This window comes from Castanea sativa, chromosome 9, assembly GCF_040712315.1.
Source record: "Castanea sativa cultivar Marrone di Chiusa Pesio chromosome 9, ASM4071231v1".
NCBI lineage: Eukaryota > Viridiplantae > Streptophyta > Magnoliopsida > Fagales > Fagaceae > Castanea > Castanea sativa.
The window spans coordinates 8,057,719-8,079,488 of NC_134021.1; the positions used below are offsets into that span (position 1 = coordinate 8,057,719).

General features: G+C 34.1%; 3 protein-coding genes across 4 annotated transcripts; 1 reads left to right on the top strand and 2 right to left on the bottom strand.

Annotated features, from left to right (window-relative positions):
• Positions 1-1,199: 1,199 nt before the first annotated feature.
• On the top strand, positions 1,200-1,645 carry LOC142608696 (non-specific lipid-transfer protein 1-like). Its single transcript, XM_075780389.1, has 2 exons — positions 1,200-1,552; positions 1,636-1,645. Exons 1-2 carry the CDS (start codon positions 1,200-1,202, stop codon positions 1,643-1,645), a joined length of 363 nt encoding a protein of 120 aa, XP_075636504.1.
• A 618-nt stretch (positions 1,646-2,263) lies between these two features.
• On the bottom strand, positions 2,264-7,044 carry LOC142610905 (putative pectinesterase 15). Its single transcript, XM_075782887.1, has 5 exons — positions 6,596-7,044; positions 6,206-6,377; positions 4,935-5,141; positions 3,328-3,578; positions 2,264-2,462 (listed from the first exon to the last, which is right to left on the bottom strand). Exons 1-5 carry the CDS (start codon positions 7,042-7,044, stop codon positions 2,264-2,266), a joined length of 1,278 nt encoding a protein of 425 aa, XP_075639002.1.
• A 2,067-nt stretch (positions 7,045-9,111) lies between these two features.
• Positions 9,112-21,587, bottom strand: LOC142610322 (uncharacterized). Of its 2 annotated transcripts, none has more exons than XR_012839801.1 (21): positions 21,361-21,587; positions 20,446-21,240; positions 20,264-20,341; positions 19,982-20,186; positions 19,732-19,840; positions 18,967-19,101; positions 18,617-18,709; positions 16,005-16,097; positions 15,808-15,889; positions 15,669-15,728; positions 15,526-15,578; positions 15,279-15,445; positions 14,330-14,540; positions 14,103-14,160; positions 13,902-13,958; positions 13,529-13,774; positions 11,803-11,867; positions 11,605-11,661; positions 11,422-11,498; positions 9,491-9,631; positions 9,112-9,408 (listed from the first exon to the last, which is right to left on the bottom strand). XR_012839801.1 is itself a non-coding variant. In XM_075782128.1 (21 exons), the coding sequence occupies exons 2-21, from the start codon at positions 21,211-21,213 to the stop codon at positions 9,286-9,288; spliced, it is 2,895 nt and encodes a 964-aa protein (XP_075638243.1). In that variant the 5' UTR covers positions 21,214-21,240; positions 21,361-21,587; the 3' UTR covers positions 9,112-9,285. The 2 variants fall into 2 exon arrangements, 1 of the variants encoding a protein (XP_075638243.1); XM_075782128.1 differs by having other exon boundaries at positions 11,422-11,515.
• Between the last annotated feature and the right edge of the window lie 183 nt (positions 21,588-21,770).

A 21,770-nucleotide genomic window follows, 5' to 3' on the forward strand; every position in this document is an offset into this window, starting at 1 on the left:
TACCACCACCGGCTCACCACAAACTATACCCATCCAAAACCAAATCACAAACCCAAACCCAAAACCAAACCATAAAACTCATATCCACCCACCATCAACCACCACCGGTCCACCACAAACCATACCCACCCAAAACCAAATCACAAACCCACCACCCAAAACCAAATCACAAACCCACCAAAATATGCCCAAATCAGAACCCCAATACAAATCCACAACCTGCAAATCGAAATCCAAGGCATGAGAGAAGGTTGGGCAGTGTGGGAGAAGGTTTGGAGGCACAAGTCAGCATTAGTTAGGCGTGGGTTGGCTGGGTCAGACCCACGACAACCCACAACGCCAAACCACAAACATCGGCAAACCACAGACCATAAACCATATAAGAGAGAAGTGAGAGAGAGACAAAAATTTTAAAAAGAGACATTGGTGAATATAAAATGACTTTTTGTTTACAATCCAGCTACAATGAGCTATTATTGATAACAGCTCATTGTAGTTCGGTGTTAAATTTTTTAAGATTTAGCATATTTAATGTAGATGTATTTTTATCATTTGATGTGCTAAAAATGCTAAAAAATAGCATTTAGCATTTAACATTTTTAGCACATTTGATAAGAATGCTCAATGTTATATAAACAGTAGCAGCTTTAGCAAAATTGAAATAAATCATTGTTACCTGGAAGACAACAAGAGTGTTGATGCAATGGCTATAAGTGGCTGCATTTGGATTCATTTGTTGTGTATTCCAACCCTCCCGATGATGTATTTACCAATCAGGGCAGCCTGCAACTAAGGCCCAAGTCCAATTCACTTTGTAGGCATTTTTTGATAATCCACTTTGTAGGCATAGTATCACTCAGGAGCCCAATTCTTATAGATCCAAGTCCCCCACCGTAAATCAAGGCTGCTTAATCAATCACGTAACTCATTTTTCCCACACTAAGGTCCATTAATTAGCATTATTGGCTTCTTACTGAAGACTATTCTGAGTTTCTGACCAAGAAAATTCTTTAGTTAGTCTCAGTCTCAGTCTAAGTTTTCTCGCAGCCATTAGATTAGACTTAATGGTAACAGACGAAGCCTTAAAGGGGCCAACCCTCATCTAATTGCCACTCTATAAAAGGCCTAGAATCATTTTGTGTACCTCAACACCCAAAAGTAATCAAATCTGTGTGAGAGAGGCTAACATTATTATTACAATGGCAAGGTTCGCAGTTTCTTCTATGGTTTTCACAGCAGCAGTGCTTGTGTGCATGTTAGTTGTTGCTTCACATGTTGATGCAACCATAACATGTGCTGAGGTGACAACCTTGTTGACCCCATGTATCAGTTATGCCATTTTTGGAGGAACAGTTCCTCCAGCTTGTTGTGAAGGTATTAAAGCACTCAATGCTGCTTCAAATACCACACAAGATCACAGAGCCGCGTGTAGTTGCATCATGGATGGTCTTTCAAAGATCCCAGGAATCAACTATGAACTAGTTGGAACACTTCCTGAGACTTGTGGCACTACTTGTTCCTACAAAATCACACCCACTACTGATTGTTCCAAGTAAATCTCTTATATATAATTTTCTATCTAGAACTGGTACATGATTTAACATATACTAATTTTATGAATTTGATAATTTGCAGGGTAGACTAATTCTATTTCTACGTACTGGAGTATTCTATGATGATAAAAATAAAGCTTCGAGGAAAGCTAGCTTCCCTGTGTGTTATGTCTCAGTGTTGAAGTGTTATTATTTAATAAGAAATAATATCAGTGTATATGGATTATTAAGAAATAATTCAACCTATTGAACTTATAGAAAGTATTAATAAAATTTATTTCTACTTTTGCATTGTTTGTGCTACATGAAGAGTAAATTTTTTGGAATACAGGATGTCCATGCCAACATGATTGACTCTCTCTGCTAATCTTTACTTGCATCTTTAAGATACTTTTCTTTAATATATAACAAATTCAAAAGTTATACGTCTCAAAGAAATTAAAATGATAGTTTCAATAATAGTAGTACAATTGACGTGCCACTTCCTTTTATTCTTTAATCTTTTTAATTCTAGAAATTTGTTAAACATACAATAAAACTATCCTAAAACACTTGTTATCTAATTTTGACTCAAACCCAAGGATTATGCTTAAGTTACATTCTTTCTTATTTCTTGAACACAAAAATGAAAAATTCTTACATATAATATAAGAAGCATGAATATCTTCATTATTAATGGAGATGATTGGCTAAGTTCTCATCGAAATCATTTATTTCCTCTTGATTGGATATTTCCAATCAAGAGGAAATAAATGATTTCGATGAGAACTTAGCCATTCATCTCCGTTAATATAGGTAATATCCATGTAGAAAGTTGCTTCAGACTGCTCAAGTTGCTTTCCATACGAAGTTCTATTTGTGTAATTTGCTCCTGGTCCCAAACATTGATACTCTCTAAAGAAGACCGTCCTGTATTTTTATGGAAGTCAGAAAAAATTTAAGGATCACATGTTTTCAAGTGCCTCATAATGAAATAGTAAAACATTATTGATTAAATATTAAAAATATAAAGGTGTATTTTTAGTACCATGTTATTCAAAATTTTAAGGGTTTGTTTGGTAACGTTATTCTAATAACGTTGTTTAAGTGTTATGAAAATACATGTGGGTGAAAAAGTGTTGTAGAAATATGTATTGTATTATTTAAATAACGAAAACTATTGTTTAAACAACACAACCAAACACCTCCTAAATAACATGACACTATGTACACTACTAAATCTAAAAACTAAAATTTTTTAATTGTAAAATGCACTCTTCATTTCATTTGAAATAGAGAGAATCTTTTTCCCTCTAAACTGCTTTGCTAAAATATTCATAGCATTTTAATTTAAGTGAAAAATAAGTGCAATTTGGCTATTTCATTAGTATCACTAAAGGCAGAACAATAAAGTCTTTTTTTCCTCTCCATTAAACTATTTTTTCTTAATTCTTTTAAGACAATAACTTTTATATTAATTTTGAAGCAACAGATTTTGATTGATTACCTATCATTTTCTTATAAATTCACCAATTTTTTTCGCCACTCTTATGACTGACATCAAGGTTATGACAAAAAATACAAAACAAAAAAATTGCATCCACAAATCTTCTCTTTTTCCTCTTAATTCTTCTTTAAACTAATTATTAATATACTGAGGGTGAACCCACCCACAATTATTGACCAAAAAAAAAATTATAGAATAAAAAAAGTAAAACTATATGATAATTTAAAGACAAGCTTCTATGAGAATCTATATATATAGAGAGAAAATTAAAAAGGATAAGGCACAAACTGGTCTCTAGAGGGGTCTTGCCAATCATTCCAGCCAACTGGAGCTACGACATTTGACATGTATGTTGTGGAGAAGACAACAGTCGCATAAACTCCCCAAGCTCGCCCAAGCCATACTTTCCCACTTCCACTGATGCTACAATTCACAAACGAAAATCCTGTTTGCTCATTCATAGACTGCCTAGCTTGAGCTGTGATAGAGCCACTGATCTCATCGGAGACTTGTTTTGCTATTGAATTAATGTTGCACCCCTGTCATATCAGTTTGTCCACAGTATATAAATCATATTGCTTAATGTACAGATTATAGAGTAAAATGGGTATGCGTATAATAAGGAATTATAGAGAAAGAAATAAAGACAATATCAAAGAAGGAAAATGAAGTCAATGGGAAATATATGGTACGTAGAAGGAGTGTTGCTATCAGCAAGTAAACTTCAATGAACATTTTGAAGGTGCTTTTTACCATATAACTAATTTGTCTTTTCTTTTTTATCTTTTTTTTTTTATTTTTTATCCTACTCTAATGTTGTCATCAAGAGAGGCGGGAAAAATGGGCATCTACATTGATTTTGACTTGCCCCAACACAAAGATAAGAATAACATGCATGTTATATATAATTTCTATTAAAAAATTAAAAATTTAAGAAATAACATAAAATTTGATTAAGGGCACTTGAACTCAAAACAGCCAAATCATATTTTAAACTTAAAATAATTATTAAAAAAAAAAACTTATATCTTATTTTCTTTTGGTTTTAACTTTTAATTCCTCCATCCCTTCACTAATTTTTTTCTTTGATCTCGACTTTTTTTTTTTTTCAAACTTTGTGTTTTTGTTATAAAGTCAAATTTTAAAGAATTAGAATAACTAGTCACAACCTCACGCAATTCATGGGAAAATGTAATAGAATTATTTTATAAGAATATAATATAAATTTGTATTTTTATAAGTTTTAGGTAATGGAACATATAATATATTTTGCATTCAACAACAATAAATAGTGATATGTATATATATATATATATATGAAAAACATAATTTAATAAAAAGATTTAAATTACATTATTATTAAAATAGTGTTTTATATTAATGAAAAAGATGCTATTAAAATGTTTTTTTTAATATACAATAATCGGTTAACTAATTTGAACATATCTAAGAATATTTTATGAAAAAAAAATGTACACCCTTATTCTCTGGAAGAATGGAACACATGTACCCTGTTAAATTAAATTTAAAATATTATATAAGTTTAGAATTGTAGGCATTGGACCATTTGGGTGTGATCGGCTCTATTTTTGCATCCCTAACCGAAATCCTAATTGCATCATTGGTTGCCTATTGTCATGTTAGTACCACCTTAATTAATTAAAAGTGCCTACATGATTTTTACCTTCACAACAGCGTTCTTTTATGATTAAATTTGTTTTATTATTTTAAAATATAAAAGTGTTTTGATATTTTAATAGTGGATAGCAAAAGAGAAAGAAAGCATTTCTAAAAAATATATTGATTAATACAAGAATGATCTAAATGTTGAATTAATGCCTTACCAAAAAAAAAAAAAAAAACTTGTTCAAAACTGAAAAGAGTTGCATGTCTACCTCATAGAGAGATCTACCACTTCCAAAAATGAAATCAATGGACCCTTGGATGAAACATTCTCTGAAATAATGCCTCCCACTTTCATCATAAAGAGTGTCTTGTGCTCCATAAAATCCACATCCATAAAATGCAGCCATATCGCCTGCAATTCTAAGTGCCACGGCCTGCGCTCCAACCATTCCAGGGAATGGAGAAGGAGCTGTGTTCTTTTGAAAGGAAAAAAAAATAAAAAAAATCATCAAAAAGGAAATGGTCCCAAAAGAAAACCCCAAAATGTGAATTTTGGATATAAAGGGAATTAAAGGGAATTTTGGATATAAAGAAATTGAATAATTTATTACAATAGTCGTGTTAAACTATGGAAGCACCTGTATGGATACAATACGGCAACACGGCAATATTTGACAAACAGGACATGGATATGATGGGAATATGTATATTAATTATGTTAAATATTATATATATTTTTATATGTGGTTAAATATTTATTTTTCATTTAATATTAAACATATATCAATTTAAGAGAAATAATGAATGTTTTATTTCTATATATGATTAATCATTTATAGTATTAATGGATGATAAATTAAATTCATTACTATTAAAGGATGTTCAAAAGTTAGAAGAGTAATGCTACAGACACAAATTATTTTACAACATTTTTACAAACTGCTAATGTAACTTTAGTATTTTTCAAATAGTTAATGTAAGAAAAATGTGATGTTAGTGATGGGCTCATATTAGAACTAGTAAGAATTTGTCACATTAGTAGTTTGTAAAAATGTTGTAAAATAGTTTGTGTTTATAACATTACTCAAATTAGAATACAAATCAAGAATAAAGATATTTATTATTAAATTAGACTAGAATAGAATTTCTATCTTTTATAAATATATATATATTTTTTCAAATGTAATATTATTATTCAGAACATGAATGTTCTCTTTGTTTTGTGAAAGGTGTTTGATTCTTCTTGTTCTCCTGACCTGGCTATGTCCAACATTTTTTTTTTTAATTTTTAAAAAAGGACGTAGTTGGGACACGCATATAGAAGTGTCCGAAGAGTATCAAGTATCCGATGCATATCCGACACAAGTACGACACTCGTAATGAAATATATGTGCTTCCTAATTAAACTCACAAAAAAAGCAATCAATTTAATAAGTTTCGTGTGATTCCATGACTCTGTATGTGTATCAATATTGAATACGTATATATAATTATATATTCTCTCCTTTTTGGTCAGCATAACTCAAACTACATCAGTTACCTCAAAGCTGATGTTGTAAGCAGTGAAGTTGGCAGCAAAAATGGCAACTGAAGAACTGTATGAAGTCCCTCCAGTAGAATTTGCAGTGTCATTCCATGCTATAGCTGTGTTAAGATATCCCTGACCTTGAAATATCAAATTTGTCTTGTTGGTATTTACTACCACTTTTTCCCTGCCAACACATGATAATCCATTTTATTGTATGCTAATGTTTGATGCATGAATTTTATATTTTACGACTTCATCTGGGGAGTCTATTTTCTCTTTGATAATACTAGGCCGTTGTGTTTATAATTGCATATGCTTGTAAATAACTTGCTTTTTATAACGATTATGATAAATCAAAAAAAAAAAAAATCAAGGCATGAAAACTTTGTATGAGAGAATGACCTGTATGTACCAGAATCAATAACGATGAGGGTCCTAGAGGGGCTACTGTCAGGAACAGCATTTACTGCCTCCTGGACACTGCTAAAATCCGCGCATCCGTTCAAGTCAACTGTCAAAACGAGGGCCACATTGTAGATGGAGATGAGCCTAGACTTCCATTTTCTGCTGTCGCATTTCGTTTCCGGCTTCCTTCGATGATGGTCTCCAGACACTATGAGTGTTAGGCGGGACAAAAAATCATCTACGCCACTTTGCTGAACAACCTTCTTGAAAATAGCACGGCTGAAACTGTTTTGATAAATAATGGCAGTACTAAAAGTAGAGGAAGGAAGGATGGTATACAGAGCGATTATGATGGAGAGGAGTGCAATGGAAAAGCCAGAGAGCCAGAAGATTATTTTGATTCTCATGGTTAAGGCATTGGAGTCAGTTAATCTAGTGTATGTCATTTTGAGCTAAAAAAGACGTAGGAGTGAAGTATAGTTTTTATTATGTGAGAAAGTTGAGGTCATTGATGCGTAATTGGCTTGCGAGGTACGAAAGCATGAACTTTTGTGTGGTGATAGTGGTGAGGATGATGAAAAGACTTGCCTTAATAAGTAATACGGAAAGTAAAGAGAGAAAAAGAGAATGGGCTGCAATGGAGATTGGAAAATATACACGCCAAGCCAGAGAATATAGTGCCATTGATGAAATCACCGAAAGCACTAGGGTTGTGCGTGCACGTGTCTAACTCGTGACTCTGTCTCTTTGACTGCCCTCGTATGATGATTTTAGGGGACTTTGGCTTAGCTCCACCAAACTCAATTTAGTCAAGCCTCAAACTTCAAATTGGAATGGGCTATAAATCCTCATTCTATCGTTTCTAACTATGATAATGAATGCAAGGAAAATAAAGATTGCTTTATCCTTTTTGTTAGAGATTTAGACATATTAGCCTAAGTCCACTCCTACTTGTAAGAGTAGTCTAGAGTTTAGTCACCTATATATACTTATATTAGGGTTTCATTATAACACAAGTTATTGTATTATACTCTTACATAATAAAGATATAGCCATTAAAGGATTCTTCCGTAGATGTAGACCGACAAGGTTGAACCAAGTAACCCTCGTGTTCTTGGTGTTCCTATTCTATGCTTTCCCTTTTCCCACGCATTGAAGAACTCCTTCTAATGCCATCTGACGTAACTAGATGATATCATCACTCCACGTCATTATGCCACGTCATCAACCACGTAAGCCCTAGTCCACATCAGCAACATGTCATAGGATGACGTCATCGAATTTGCTACGCAATTCGTGACCTGACCCGGACTATGTATTCGTTGATTTTGACCTTGGACCAATTGACTTTGACTTTTGTTGACTTTGACCAAAAGTAAAAATTTTCAAAAGGGCCAATCTTACTCAATTTTTCGCGTATATTCTAATTTTGGACTCCATTTCTCCATTTGAAGCTCAGAAATTGGTCAATTGGCACATTCTACATTGTGGTTTCTTCAAAGGCATTCTTAAGGCATCTCCAAGTGATCTTCTCATGTTTATCCAACATCAAACCTTCATCGAGCTTCCGCTTTGAGTTTGAGAGAATGTGTCAAAGATATAGATTAAACATATTAACCCAATATAATAGGCCTAAGTCCACTCCTACTTGTACTAGTAGTTTAAGATTTAGTCGCTTATATATACTCATGTTAGGATTTATTGTGACAGAGGGTTTAATTGCCTAGGTTTAGTTGCCTATATATACTTACTCATGTTAGGGTTCATTGTAAGACAGGTTATTGTACCACACTCTTACATAATAAAGATTTTGCCTTTAAGGAATTCTTCCGTGAATGTACACCAACAAGGTTGAACCACATAACCCTTATGTTCTCGGTGTTCCTATTCTATGCTTCTCTTTCTACATCTATTCTAGCATATACAACATGGTATAACACATCGCGTTACTAACAATGTCGCAAAGAAAAATTCAAAGAAAGCTCATGCTTTTGATTTTTTGATATATAGGGGCACCCTCCATAATTGGAGTACCTGCTTTTGGATAAAAGAAGCCTTAGCCCATTATTATTATCCAAAAATAATAAGCCTTAGCCAGCAAGCGAATCCAAATGACGAAATACTATAGTTAGTATGGCATAGGCACATGAGGCTTGCCCTCAAGAGTTTGCAAATTAATTTAGTTCTTATGAATAGATGAAAGCAATCCACCAAACATGCCGCTAGTCATCGTGTTCAGCATCCATAATATATGATTTCACTAATAAACTAGCAAGTACTAACCCATGACACATCTAAATTTTATTTATACCATGATTAATGTCTACGTAGTTGCAATTATCAAACAAAAAGAAAGTACATTATTTATTCAACAATGAACATTAGTCTGCGATCAAAATTTCAGTGCCTACAACGTAAAACCCTATGGCCATTTTAAATTGACCATTGAATTCTTTAGCGTTACTAGTACTGTCATATATATATATATATATATATATAGTAGGACTTTGTCATGATGGGAATTTTTTTTTTTCTTTTCTTGTGTTTTCTTGCAAAATCTCTAATTCCACCAGGATATACACTCCAATTAAAAATCTTTGATCCAGTCCAAATGATGAATTCTAAAAGTAATTTCAATTAGCAAAAGTACAAGACATTTACAAAAGCTAACACAAACAAGAGAGTAACTACTCTGCATCTTCACTTTCATAATCAGGCTTGATGACTCGACATTGTGGAACCATTTTCTGAAGCATTGATGTCCCTTTGAACGTCACCATCTGACAGCAACTTCTTCGGTATTTGGTAAGCTGCAACATGGTATACAGAAATGTGAAATGATGATGTTCAAATGCAAACTAAAATACAGAGTGCAAATACATGATAACATACCTGCTCAGTTTTCATCTTTTCAAAACCAAACTTGTCCGTCCATATGGATTCTGCTTCTTCGGCAGCAGGGAGGACAAGGCTCTTCACATTCAAGAAAGCCAGCAGCCTCTCAATGCAGGAAAACAATATTTGGAAGTAACCCTATAAAGGCAGAGTTCCATAATGTTAAAACTGAGCTTGCACAAAAATTGCAGTAGATGACAAATAACAAAACTGTCGGAGAAAATTGAATGTCAACAAGCATATTAATTAATTACAGACCCCAAATAGAGCACTAACAAACATGGTACCGTACAACGAGTGCCAAAAATAGTTCACCGTGAATATGGTGCTGCTCTTTATGAATGATACCATAACCCTGCTTTTTATAGCTCAATACTCCAAAGTTATCTTTTTCTTTTATATATATATAAGAAAATCGCAGAAGGGGTTGTTTGGTTTATGCTTTTGGAAATTGTTTTCAAAAACTAAAATAAGATAGTGCTTTCTGAATCATTTCTCAAAGTCGTTTTCTAGTGTAACTCAGCTGCAAGACCCATCAGCTTATGTTCTACGCCCATCAGCTGTTAGGGCCATTGTAGACCAAGGTGCTGAGCCTAGTTTTAACAGAGCCTTAGCGGCTGATGATGTGTCTTTTGGTACTATATAAATGTCCTTTTCAAGACAAAAAGGGAAAAGAGGAGGGGGGGGGGGGGGGGGGGGCCGGGTCCACATGTGTAATCCAGAGAAAAAAAGTTGCGTAAACATGTAACTAATAGCAATATGGTGCTGACGGGATAAAGAAAGATTATAAAACCAACGTAGTATTAGATTACTAGACAAGTAGGGCACATTGGCTTCTCACCTTTCCATGGTGACTGTTATGTGGCGTTTGGTACGGAATAATGTTTTAGGATTCTCAGGAATATTTAAAAATTCTCATGTTTTGTTGCAAATCACGCTAAAGAATTAGATGTCAGGGGAATCTGGATTCCCCCCTTAAACCCCTCTCAGTAGGAATGTGGATTTCCTTTAAAACATGTAGGAATCCAGATTCTCAAGCTTAAAGGAAATTGTATTTTTTTATAAATTGATAATTTTAACCCTTTTTCATTATCATTTAAGCAATTAAGATAAAATATAAAATAAATTATTATGAATTATACTCTTTTAAAATTATTATTAAGAATAAAAACATTTGAGAATTTAAATAGTTATTTTTGTATTAGACCTGTCATTTTGAAATGTTAGACTATAATTTTAATGAATTTTTCATAATTAATAGTTTATATTTGGTTTTTCATTATTTATTTGGAGGAATATATATATATTTAAGGACTTAGTAGTTCACATTCAAATCTAATGATAGAATAGAAAAAATAAATAATTCATTTAAGATTTTGGGGAATAAACCAAACATTATCATTTCACATTCCTAAGAATCTTAAGATATTCCCAATGAAACCAAACATAGGAATAACTACATTCTTAGGAATGTGATTCTTAGAAATGTGATTCCTAGGAATCTGGATGCTAAGAGTAATGTGGATTCTCCCGTACCAAACGTCACATTACTGAAAAAACACAACAACAAAAACAAAACTTACGAATAATTTATCCCAACTGTGACATTCACAGCATGATAACAGAATTTAGCATTTGTATGGCAAATAGGATCAATAAAATAGCTTACTTTGCAGCTAATGTTCTAGGCCTATTGGCTAGCAAGGCCATTGTAGACCAACGTACCAAGCCTAGTTTCAGATGCTAGTAATGTTTCTTTTGGTACTATATAATTTCCTTTTCAAGCCAAAAAAGAAAAGAAAAAGAAAAAGGGAGTTCCACACGCAATTCAGGGAAAGAGTTGTGTAAATATGCAAAAAATTGAAGATGGATTATGAAACCAACGTAGTGTTAGATTACTAGCCAAGCAGGGCACATGAGCTTCTCACCTTCCCATGGTGACCATTACTTGTTGCAACTAAAGGGAGTTCTGCGACTTCTCGGCCAAAAACACGAACAAGTCCAGCTGATACAACGGAGGAGCTGCAATGTTAGCAAAAGAGACAATTATCAATATCTTAAAGTGAAACAACAAAAAAGGTAGACCTTAGGTATAGAAAACTAGTTCTTACTTGACCATCAATATTGCACAGTACATTCCCCCAAATTCTTGGGACCTAATGTTCCTCCTGTGAGAGAGAGAGAGAGAGAGAGAGAGAGAGAGAGAGAGAGGTGTTTAAGTTACCATGAAAACAAAGATGGTTAACCATTGGCTTTAAAAAACATCATCAATAATAGAAAAGGAAAATAAATAAATAAATTTTGCTCACCCATAAACCATGGCTGGAATAAGGTCACGTCCGCTAACTGAGTCAATAATAGGCGCAAAGCAATTCTGAAATATAAATGAGAATTCTCAATCAAATACTACTCTGTTTGCAGCTCATTTCACGTGAACAAAAAAATGATTCACTAGTTTCCCTCATACAGAATGAACGCATTACATATATAATCTCAATAAGCATGAAGCTTAGAGCCATATTATGAAGGCTAAAAGTACTGAAAATATTCAGTATAAATCTCTAGAGGCCCAGCAAGAGATTGACAAATTCATAATTATAGTGGCAAATCACTAGTTCCTAGCGGTTGAAAAGTAGACACTAGCATATGGAACAGAGAACAAAGTTCAGTTTGAGCACTGCTGCATAAGCCAATATAGATTTCAAATTAAATCTGAATCAAAATGCAGAGCCACTAGCACTGAGTGGTAGCAAAATATGTTAGATTATCACAAGTTGAAAAGTTAATCAAAACCTGCCAGATCCTGTCAAAGCATACAGTATTTTATCCAGTGCCAAAAGGATACTTCTAAGCCAGTATTCTGCCTTTTTTAGCTACAGAACTAAATCGTGTGCAACCATTTATCAAAATATAGAATTTCATGTATTGCTACTCTCGGGCAAGAATCAATTCACTCCATTTTTAAAAAAATTATAAATAATGGTATTTTATTAAGAAAGTTACTCCACGTTCACGATGATGAATATAAAGTAACCTAAGAGAATTACTCAATTCACTCCAATTGTTAGCCAGCATATTTATTTATTTGTGATAGTTATAATGCACAACTCAAGCAACTGCACTGGATTTTATCTATTGTTAGCCACCATATTTATTTATTTATGATAGTAAAATGTACAACTCAAGCAACTGCGAAAGATTAAACCTACGGCCACACCCTCCACCCCTTACCATTTTTATTTTATTTTTAATTTTTTTGGGGGGTGGGGGGAGGATTCGGGGATGATGTCATTTTACAGGCAGTAATTTCAAGTGGTCACTCTATCGAGTAATTTTAAAGTTTTCAGCAATGGGAAGTGGAGGGTATAACTGGATGTCTCCAAACGCTACAAGTTAAACTTCCCTACAGGCTAAAACAGTTAAACATGAAGTCCTACCATACTTTGGTCGGTAACAATTAGCAACTCATACCAGCACAACATATGAGGCTGGCCACTACTACTTAAGACTTTGTTCGTCTCTCCTATATTGTTCTAAGAACGCATAAAATATTCCGTAGCACCATTGCTTTCCCTCCTTATCAAAGGTGCTTAGAGAAGGCAAAGATGTTAAACTATTAGTTAGGGGCATAAAGATTTCTCAAGGAGGCATTATGCTTCCTAAAAGATTATATACATAGTATTTCTAGTAAATAGGTTTCTAGCTGATTATTTGAATACATTGAGGACTAGCATTAAATACATCTTAATTATACAATTAATTCTGTTTTTATGGTGCAAACATCTTAAAATAATATTTTAATTTAAATCAAATTATAAAAATAAAATCCACTCATGAAAGAACTATTCCTAAAAACAAGGAATCATACAAGTTTAGATGTATCCAAAGATACTGCATAATGTATCCAACTAATTAATTAACATTTTAGACCAAAAATTTAAGGACCAAATCAACTACTACTAGGATTGTTATAATAAAATAATATAAAAGACTTCAAGAAATGAGGTATCAACATAAAGCATGTCCAGAACTTACATGGAAGATGGCGACAGCCTCCGAAAGATAAAACCTAGTTTCAGGAGAGGCAATTTTACCGCTAAGAAGCCTCCATCTAACATCAATATTATTAATAGATTGTAAGCCTCTCTCCTCTTCCTTCCTCTTGATAACATCCAAAAGAGAGTCTGGGAGCTTTTCAGCTCCTTTTACTAGCAACTTCTGCAAAGTAGAATTTATCCTGGTGCAATCCATGCTACAGAACCACTCCCCTTTTGGCAATTCCTGTTGTACAAGTGCATCAACATTTTGATCCAGAAACAGAGTTGCATGTCCACTGGACAGGAGAAAGGCGTTGTTCATACAAAGTAATCCAAATAAAACACATAATAGAAACCGTTTATGTGCAGACCTTCAGAAATGCCATTTTATGCTCCCTCAAACAGCCAACATGAAATTCCATCTCACACTGGCACAATAAGTATAGCCAAAGGAGTGAAAAAAAAAAAGACAAAAGTAACAGTTAGTTATTTAGGCATTGCATAAATGACATCCATTTTCTTCTCATGTGAGAGCTCAAATCCGACAAGATGAAATGAAATGGGGAGATTACCTGATCACAAAGTAAAATTGTCCTTGGACCAAAACCTGATTTGCTAAAATCATAACCTCTGCAAGTGCAAGGTTAAAAGTGTCAAGCTATGGTATTTACAAAAATATATGAATCAATGAAGGTAACATCACAGTAAAATGTATCATATTGCTTGTTACAAACAATATAATGATGCTCATGACAAAGGCACCAATAGATTTTTTACCAAAACAAAGAATGATTATTACCTGCATAACACGCATCCACTAAGTTCAGCATCTATGTTTCTGACAATACGGATACATCTTTTAGTTATTTGTTCTATAGGATCAATACCAGAAACCCTTCCAGCTGCAAGAGCATTTTCATTATACTCTACAAACTTCTCTCTTTGGAACATATTCTGGCAATATGTACAGTACCAATCACCACGGGGAATAGTTGTTAAAGATGCACATTCTGCACAAGCCAATAAGTTTGCACATCATAATCTACCAAAGCAGACCACCATCAATAAAGGCAACTAATATTACCCGCCTAAATGATGTGACAGTGTATTAAAAGTAGATATATAATATGAAATTTGAGCATTCCTAAAAAAATGTATAAAGATAGCAAATTCTTTTAAAAGACAAGAAAGTGAAACCCTAAGTTAGAGGAAAGAGAAAAAGAATTAGCAATCACAGATAAACATCATAAGAACTCATCAAAAAAAAAATCATAAGAACTAATGAGCCTATAAATACCTAGAGACAGGAGAAAACACAACCAAAGCAAAAATGTGATGCATACAGAACAATGCATATTAGGATAAAGAAATTTAAAATACAGAACAGAGTCTCTACCTCTGACTAGAATTGGTACTACTTTTCAAGATGCCCATATAGACATGATAGGGAATAGAGAACTCACTTGCTATAGGTCCATACTAATAATAACATTGAAGAGTAAAACATTTAAACCTAAAATCATGAGTATGATGTTGGAATTTTTCTTTTGGACACCCAGCTGACCCCAGGATCTCACATTTCAAATGTAACATGGAAAGGCACCAGTCATGTTAGAGCAAAAGTCTGATTTTCCCCCTTTTCCCTCAGCAAGAACCAAAAAAGCCCATATAAGTTGGCAAACAAATACTTGCTCAATATATTAATAATTATTTACTATAAGTAATATCAATCATAATTTATATGTCACCTTTATGGAAGGCCCTTGGGCATCCATCACAAAGCAAAAGATTCCCACCATCTAAACAAATGATGCATAGGTTATCATTATCCTTGGCAGAGTACTTGCGGCCTTTTGAGAGTGATATCGCCAGTTCATGAAGAGACACCCCATTGGATGTGTAAATGTAAGCATAACTGCCAATGAACACAAACACCATCACAGAATATAAAAGAACGGGATGATTCAAGAACCACAAATATCTCACATAACTTACGGTTTCCTTCGAGAGGCCCAACCGGCGTGAGATTCGAATTGAGAGGGGCTGACCTGCATGTTAAATGTAAACAATGTGAACACATCCTATAATGTATTTAAGAATATTCTGGTACTCCGAAGTTGAAGAAATAGAAAAAGTACCTCACAATTGCAACAACAACAAAGTATACCAGAGCCCTTTTTATAACCCACAAGCAATTTCTGCCCAGAAGAAGGAGATACATTATGCATCAATTGGAAACAAAAATATGCAAGAATTTGAGAGCTTTATCTCATCAACCTGTCCACGTGCATAATATGCCACTTCAGATCCATCAGGCAATCCACCTTCCTCAAAAACCAACTTATGCAACCGTATATCTCTTGAGAAAAAAGGCATCAAACAAACAAAAGAAATTATCTACTTGCTAAAAAAGGAAACTTAGGCCGCATATATGCTACAAAGCAAAAATAAAAAAACATATAAAAGATACCAACTTTGTTGTTATTTTCCATTGAGCCTTAGTTTGTGAAGGGAAAGACAGAGAACCAATTTTGGAGGCCCTTGATATCAAAACTGCCTTTGATGATCTGCAAATAACACCAAGCATATAAAGGAATTGAAAGATGATCTACATACAATACCAGCCACTAACTATAAATTATAATATAATAGAGAGAGGAATAATTCGACTCTTGAAGGAGTTGGTGACGCAGGAAAAAACCCAAACTTAATGCTACACAAAAATTAAAGAACACAAATAAAAAAATCACTTAGGAGCCAACACCTAGGTTTGCTTGAAGGCAGCACCAAGTAGGATAGAAAACCTAGGAGTCAGCACCTAGGGTTGGCTGAAGTCAACACCAAACTGTTGGAAAAATTCCAAGAGAATTTTTTTTAATAAAGCAAACTGTAATTTGTCTCCACAGCATTACAATACTGTGCTTATTGATGCAAACACTTCAGATTAATTTGTTAGTATGCAAATTCGCCTATTCAAGACTTATCTTATGGGGCCACTATGAAGTCCAACTAAAGTGAAAATTGCATAGTTTTAGAGGTTTAGTTGTGTGTGTTTTAGAGTTAAAACAGATTTCTATTTGAATTTTTATTTTATTAATTATGGTCCATGCTGTATTCAGGGGGAGAAATCTATCATTTCTGCAATTCCTGAGAATAAAGGGTATTTTGGTAATTTAGTCAAGTATATAATTTCTACGAGATCCTATGTATATTAGGTTTTTCTTTAGTCCAAGTTAGTATTTTATTAGATTTTTAATTCACTAGTCAAACTAAAAGTTCTAATATTGCTAGTACAAGAAAGAGTATTTACACATATTTGTGCTCAATGTACTCAAAGATGGAGTTGATTAATAGAAATATTAAGTGTTTTTAGCATTGAGGCATGTAGGCCTAATGTGTTTTTTTTCCTTTTCTCCTCTCTTCTCTCTTTTCTTCTTCCCTTTCTTATGATATATAAATATATATTGATAAGTAAGAAAGAATTATATTCAAAAAGCTACTTTATGCAAAAAGGGCATAAGGTAGACCAAAGATTACAAAAAGAGGGAAATAAAAATATAAAAAAAACAAAGAGGATATTAATTACAAAGGAGGGAGCTAAAAAACAAAGGGAGAGAATCACTAGATGAGAGTCCCCAAGCCCTAGACCAATCAAAAAGAGAACCACAAAAAGAAGCAAGCAATTGGTCCCTGAAACTTTTCATGTCTTCAAAAGTCCACCGATTATGCTCCCTCCAAATACACCACATTTAACACAACGGAACAACATTCCAATTGCTAGATGAGTGCTTTCCCAACCAATTCCACCAACCAAAAAGAGTGTCTACAACTAATCTTGGTAAAACTCATGAAATCCCAAAAGATATAAAAACAAAACTCCACAACCGATAGCCTTTTCACAATGAAGTAACAAATGATCCACTGTCTCCCCACTACAACGACACATAATGCACCAGTCAACAAAATCAAAACCTCAATTTGGAAAATTGTCGCTTGTAAGAATCTTATCCCAAACTGCAATCCATATAAAGAAAAAAAATGCTGAAGAGCCTTAAACTTCCAAATGCCTTTCCAAGAAAAGACAAGGAAAGACAATGAATCTTATCCCTTTCTTGTGATATTGTTCACAGCTACAGTTCATCCAGCCTGTGAAAACCATATAAGCCTCTCTTTTCATTCTTCCGTACAAACCCAAATCAAGCTCTTTCTTTTACCCATCAAAACCCTAAAACCCCACATACTTTCTTCTACCAGCTAGCCATCAAGTAACTCGTCAAACCGTCTTTTAATTCATACGACAATTCTAAACCCTACTAAACCCTAGATCCTACTAAACCCTAGATCTACAAGTTCACCTAACCTTAAACCCACCACAAACACATAGGGACTAGAATTAAACCCTAATTCTAGTTGACGGAGGAAAACCTAACTCTATTTGACTTATGAAATCCCTATTATTAAATAACAAAAATACCCTCGAATCTTGGAAGTTAAAATTTTAAATAAAATAGTAATAGCCTAATTAACTACTTAGGCCTAAAATAAAATACAATTAACCACTAAAAATAAATTTGACTTTCAATATTAAATAAAACTGGCCCCTTCACGACCTAGAAAGAAAAAGAAGTCTGTAAGTTAAAAATAATAAATATTCTTCACATTTTCCGCATCAGTTGGGCTATTGGTGATTTCACTTAAATCTTTATTTTTGAGATGAAAGGGTTATGCAGCATACATTTATAGAATCAGTTGATCTTTTCAATTTCATATTGTAAGTCTTTAGGAGTTGGTCTAGTTTTCTGAATTTTTTTTTTCTTTTTTTGTAAGCAATAAATATTATTTATTCAAAAAAGAAGATTAGTTCATGTTCACAAAGTACCTAAATAAATTACAAGGAATCATATTGGGAAATGAAGGGAAACCTGGAACTCCAAAATGGAATTACAGTGAGTAAATCCCCAAGCCCGAGATCAATCAAACAAGGTAAAAAAACAGCAAGGACATCAATTGATGTACTTGATTAATTTCCTCTTCTTAAAAAAATGATTTACTTATCAAAAAAGATAATTTAAAATAGGATACCAACTTTGCTGTTATTTTCCAGGGTCTTTTATCTTTTGACGAAATACATGCAGAAGCACTTTTGGACAACTTTGAGTTGTAAACTCGTTTTGGTGGCCTGAAATTCAAAGTTAGAAATTAGAAGTATGTTAATATTAAATAATAATAAAAAACAAATAAATATTAAAAAGTGAAAGTGTGTATGTGTGCATGTGCGTGTATAGGTGGGTGTGCCTCTGAAAAGAGCGAAAAAGCAAGCAAAAAAGATAGTATTCAGATAAGAATATTGTAAACCAACTAAATATAATGAGAAAAACTAATCAGAAATAAGCTATAAAAGCAAAACAAACTAAGGAGACCAAAAAAGATACTAACTTTGTTTTCAACTTCCAATTACTTTTATTTTGGGGGGAAATATAGACTGAAGCCTCCCATTGACTCTGATCTTGTGGAGAAATAGACACTGGAGGAGCTCTGGGGGACTTCGAGATCAATACTGGTGTTGATGACCTGAAATAAGGCATATGAAAACTTTTTTTATTTTTTATATAGGGCATATGAGAACATATGGTGAAAGCATCTAAAGATCAGTAATATACACAAGCTAAAATTTCAAAAGAATGATAAATCACTTAATTTATATTCTTGCATTTTACATATGCTATCGTAAATTGGAAAACTCAGCCATTGTGCTGTTCATGTCACTTGACGGCATGGCAAGACATTTGAACTTAATCAGAGTAGCTCATTTTAGTCATGGATTCTTATCAAGAAAGCAATAGAATGTCAGTAGTATGAGAATTTGACTTTTGTTGGTAAAATTCTATTACTGTTTGTGTGCAATGTACTGTGAACTCTTTTCCCATCTAAATGCTCTTCACATGTAACCACTATATTTGATAAGCAGGTAAAATAATAATAACAGACCAGTATATGGAAAAGCTAGGGACCATTGCACATCCTATTATACTCCTTTGGAATTGACACCTAAACATCACTATTTTGAACCCAAATGCTAATTCAGAGAAAACAAAACAATTACATAGTCTAGCTAGCCAAACTACAACCAACAAAAAAAAAAAATTCACCTCCACAAAAAAAGTGACATAAAGCACAAAGTAACCCGTCAAGAAACAGTACCTTTGTTTTTTACCATCTGAATGAGTTGGAATACCATGAGATTTATTTAAATCCACACATGAATTGCATAGAGGCCCTACTTGCCCCACACAAGACCTAGGAAAGCACCCTGGAATGTTGAAAAAAAAAATTGTCAAATTTGTAGCATTAGGAATATAAACAAGGTTGTCAAATTTGTGTTAGGCATGTGATCTGAACTTGTCTGCTACAAGAATTGTAATAATAAAAAACAATAAGGGGGAAAGCCCACCTTTGCACCTTCTACAGATAAATGATTTCTCTTCAGGCGGAGAACCAACAATGCTCCTGATTGTTGCCTCCAATGTATGCAGAGGAGAGGCCCTGCATGCCTTCAACAGGTCAAGCAGGCTCTTTCCATTTTCTAGACAAATATATTGTGCTGCCCGTTTGTATGTTTTACAAGCATGAATCTCAAATTTGGAAGGCGGAATAATCTACAACAACATATCCATCATTTGCAAAATTACTTAGCCTGCTTAAATTAAAGTATAGAGTAACAACCAATACTCACTCTGCATCCATTGCATGATATACAAGAGCACAAAATTCCACCCCCCATAATTGTGCCACGCAGACCAGGCCCCTGAAACTGATATACCACCAATTTCAACCTTAAGCCACACATTACACTTTATATTCAATACTTACAACAAAAATATCAACTTTAACATAAGAATTGGGTATCAGAATAACCTTATTGCAACCCATGTACACCACCGTTACCCCGTCAAGAAAACCCGTCTCAAATAGCTCAGTGACAGTCATCAGCTTCTTATTCACCGCAATCTTCTTCGACATTTTCAATTCCAACTTATTCTTCCGCATCTTCGACCCACTTAATCCACCTGTTGCCTCCCCATCTAAATTTATTCCATTCTGAGAAGCCTCTGGTGATTTTACTACACTCTCTGGTGGCAGCTCGACCTTTGGTCTAACTGAATACCGTGAATACCGCCTAATTTCCTTCTTGGGCAAATCACTCTTTCCCTCACTACTCTCAGCTACCGTAAAAATTCCCCCCTCCCCGCCTCTTCCCTTAGCTGGAAATCGTTCCAACTCACTCTCTTGCACATCTTTACAAATGTTAATTCCCAAATTACAATTGGATCCATTCCCAGCTACAATTTGAACCTCTTTATCCTTGCGACGCGAATAAACAGAAGCAATTACATTATTTTCAAGCTCATCGGAGCCCTTGAGCCGCTTATTTCGGTCATTATCAGAAATTTCATAACTTTCATAAGGGAAATTAAACCGAGACTTTCTTACACGGGTATAAACAATAAAACCATTCACCACAGCACCTTTGGATAATAATCTACGATTAAAATTATTCTCAGAAACTTCAATAGAAGAAGAACTCGCCTGAGTCTCGGTCCCAATCGAAGCCCCATTACCGAGTGAAGAAGAATTTACCAGCTCTGACTTAACCTCCTCCTCCTCCTCCAACTCTCGCTTCATGGCTCTCGCAAATTCCGCCCCCAAAATCTGCAAAAAATACGAAATCCAAAAACAAAATGATCAAACTGCACCACAACAACAACAACAACAAAAACAATAACCCTAATTTCTAGGGTTTAGGAGGGAATTGAGGAAAGAGGAATGTACCAGATAAAAATTAGAGGAAAAACATGAGGAATTGGTTCGGATTGGGGATCGGAATTAGGGTTTTGGAGGCGGAATTGAAGAGAGCGAGAGAGAGAGAGAGAGAGAGAGAGGTTCAGGGTTTCGTTGTAATTGGAAGATGAAGTGAACAACTCAGAGAAACAGACAGAGATGGAAGAGACAGAGAGAGAGTAACGGATTAAACAGGCCGACAGGAACAAGCAAATGGCAAGATCAGTAAATAATAATAATAAAAAAAACACAACAAACAGTACGAGTCCACTACAAATAGGCCGAACAGCTTAAAGCCCAAAGAGGTAAAAACAACCCTTTTTTTCTTTTTTTCTTTTTTCTTTTCGGCCTGATCCATCTCTAACGCCGTTAATTTCGTATTTTTCTCTCTCTCTCTCCAA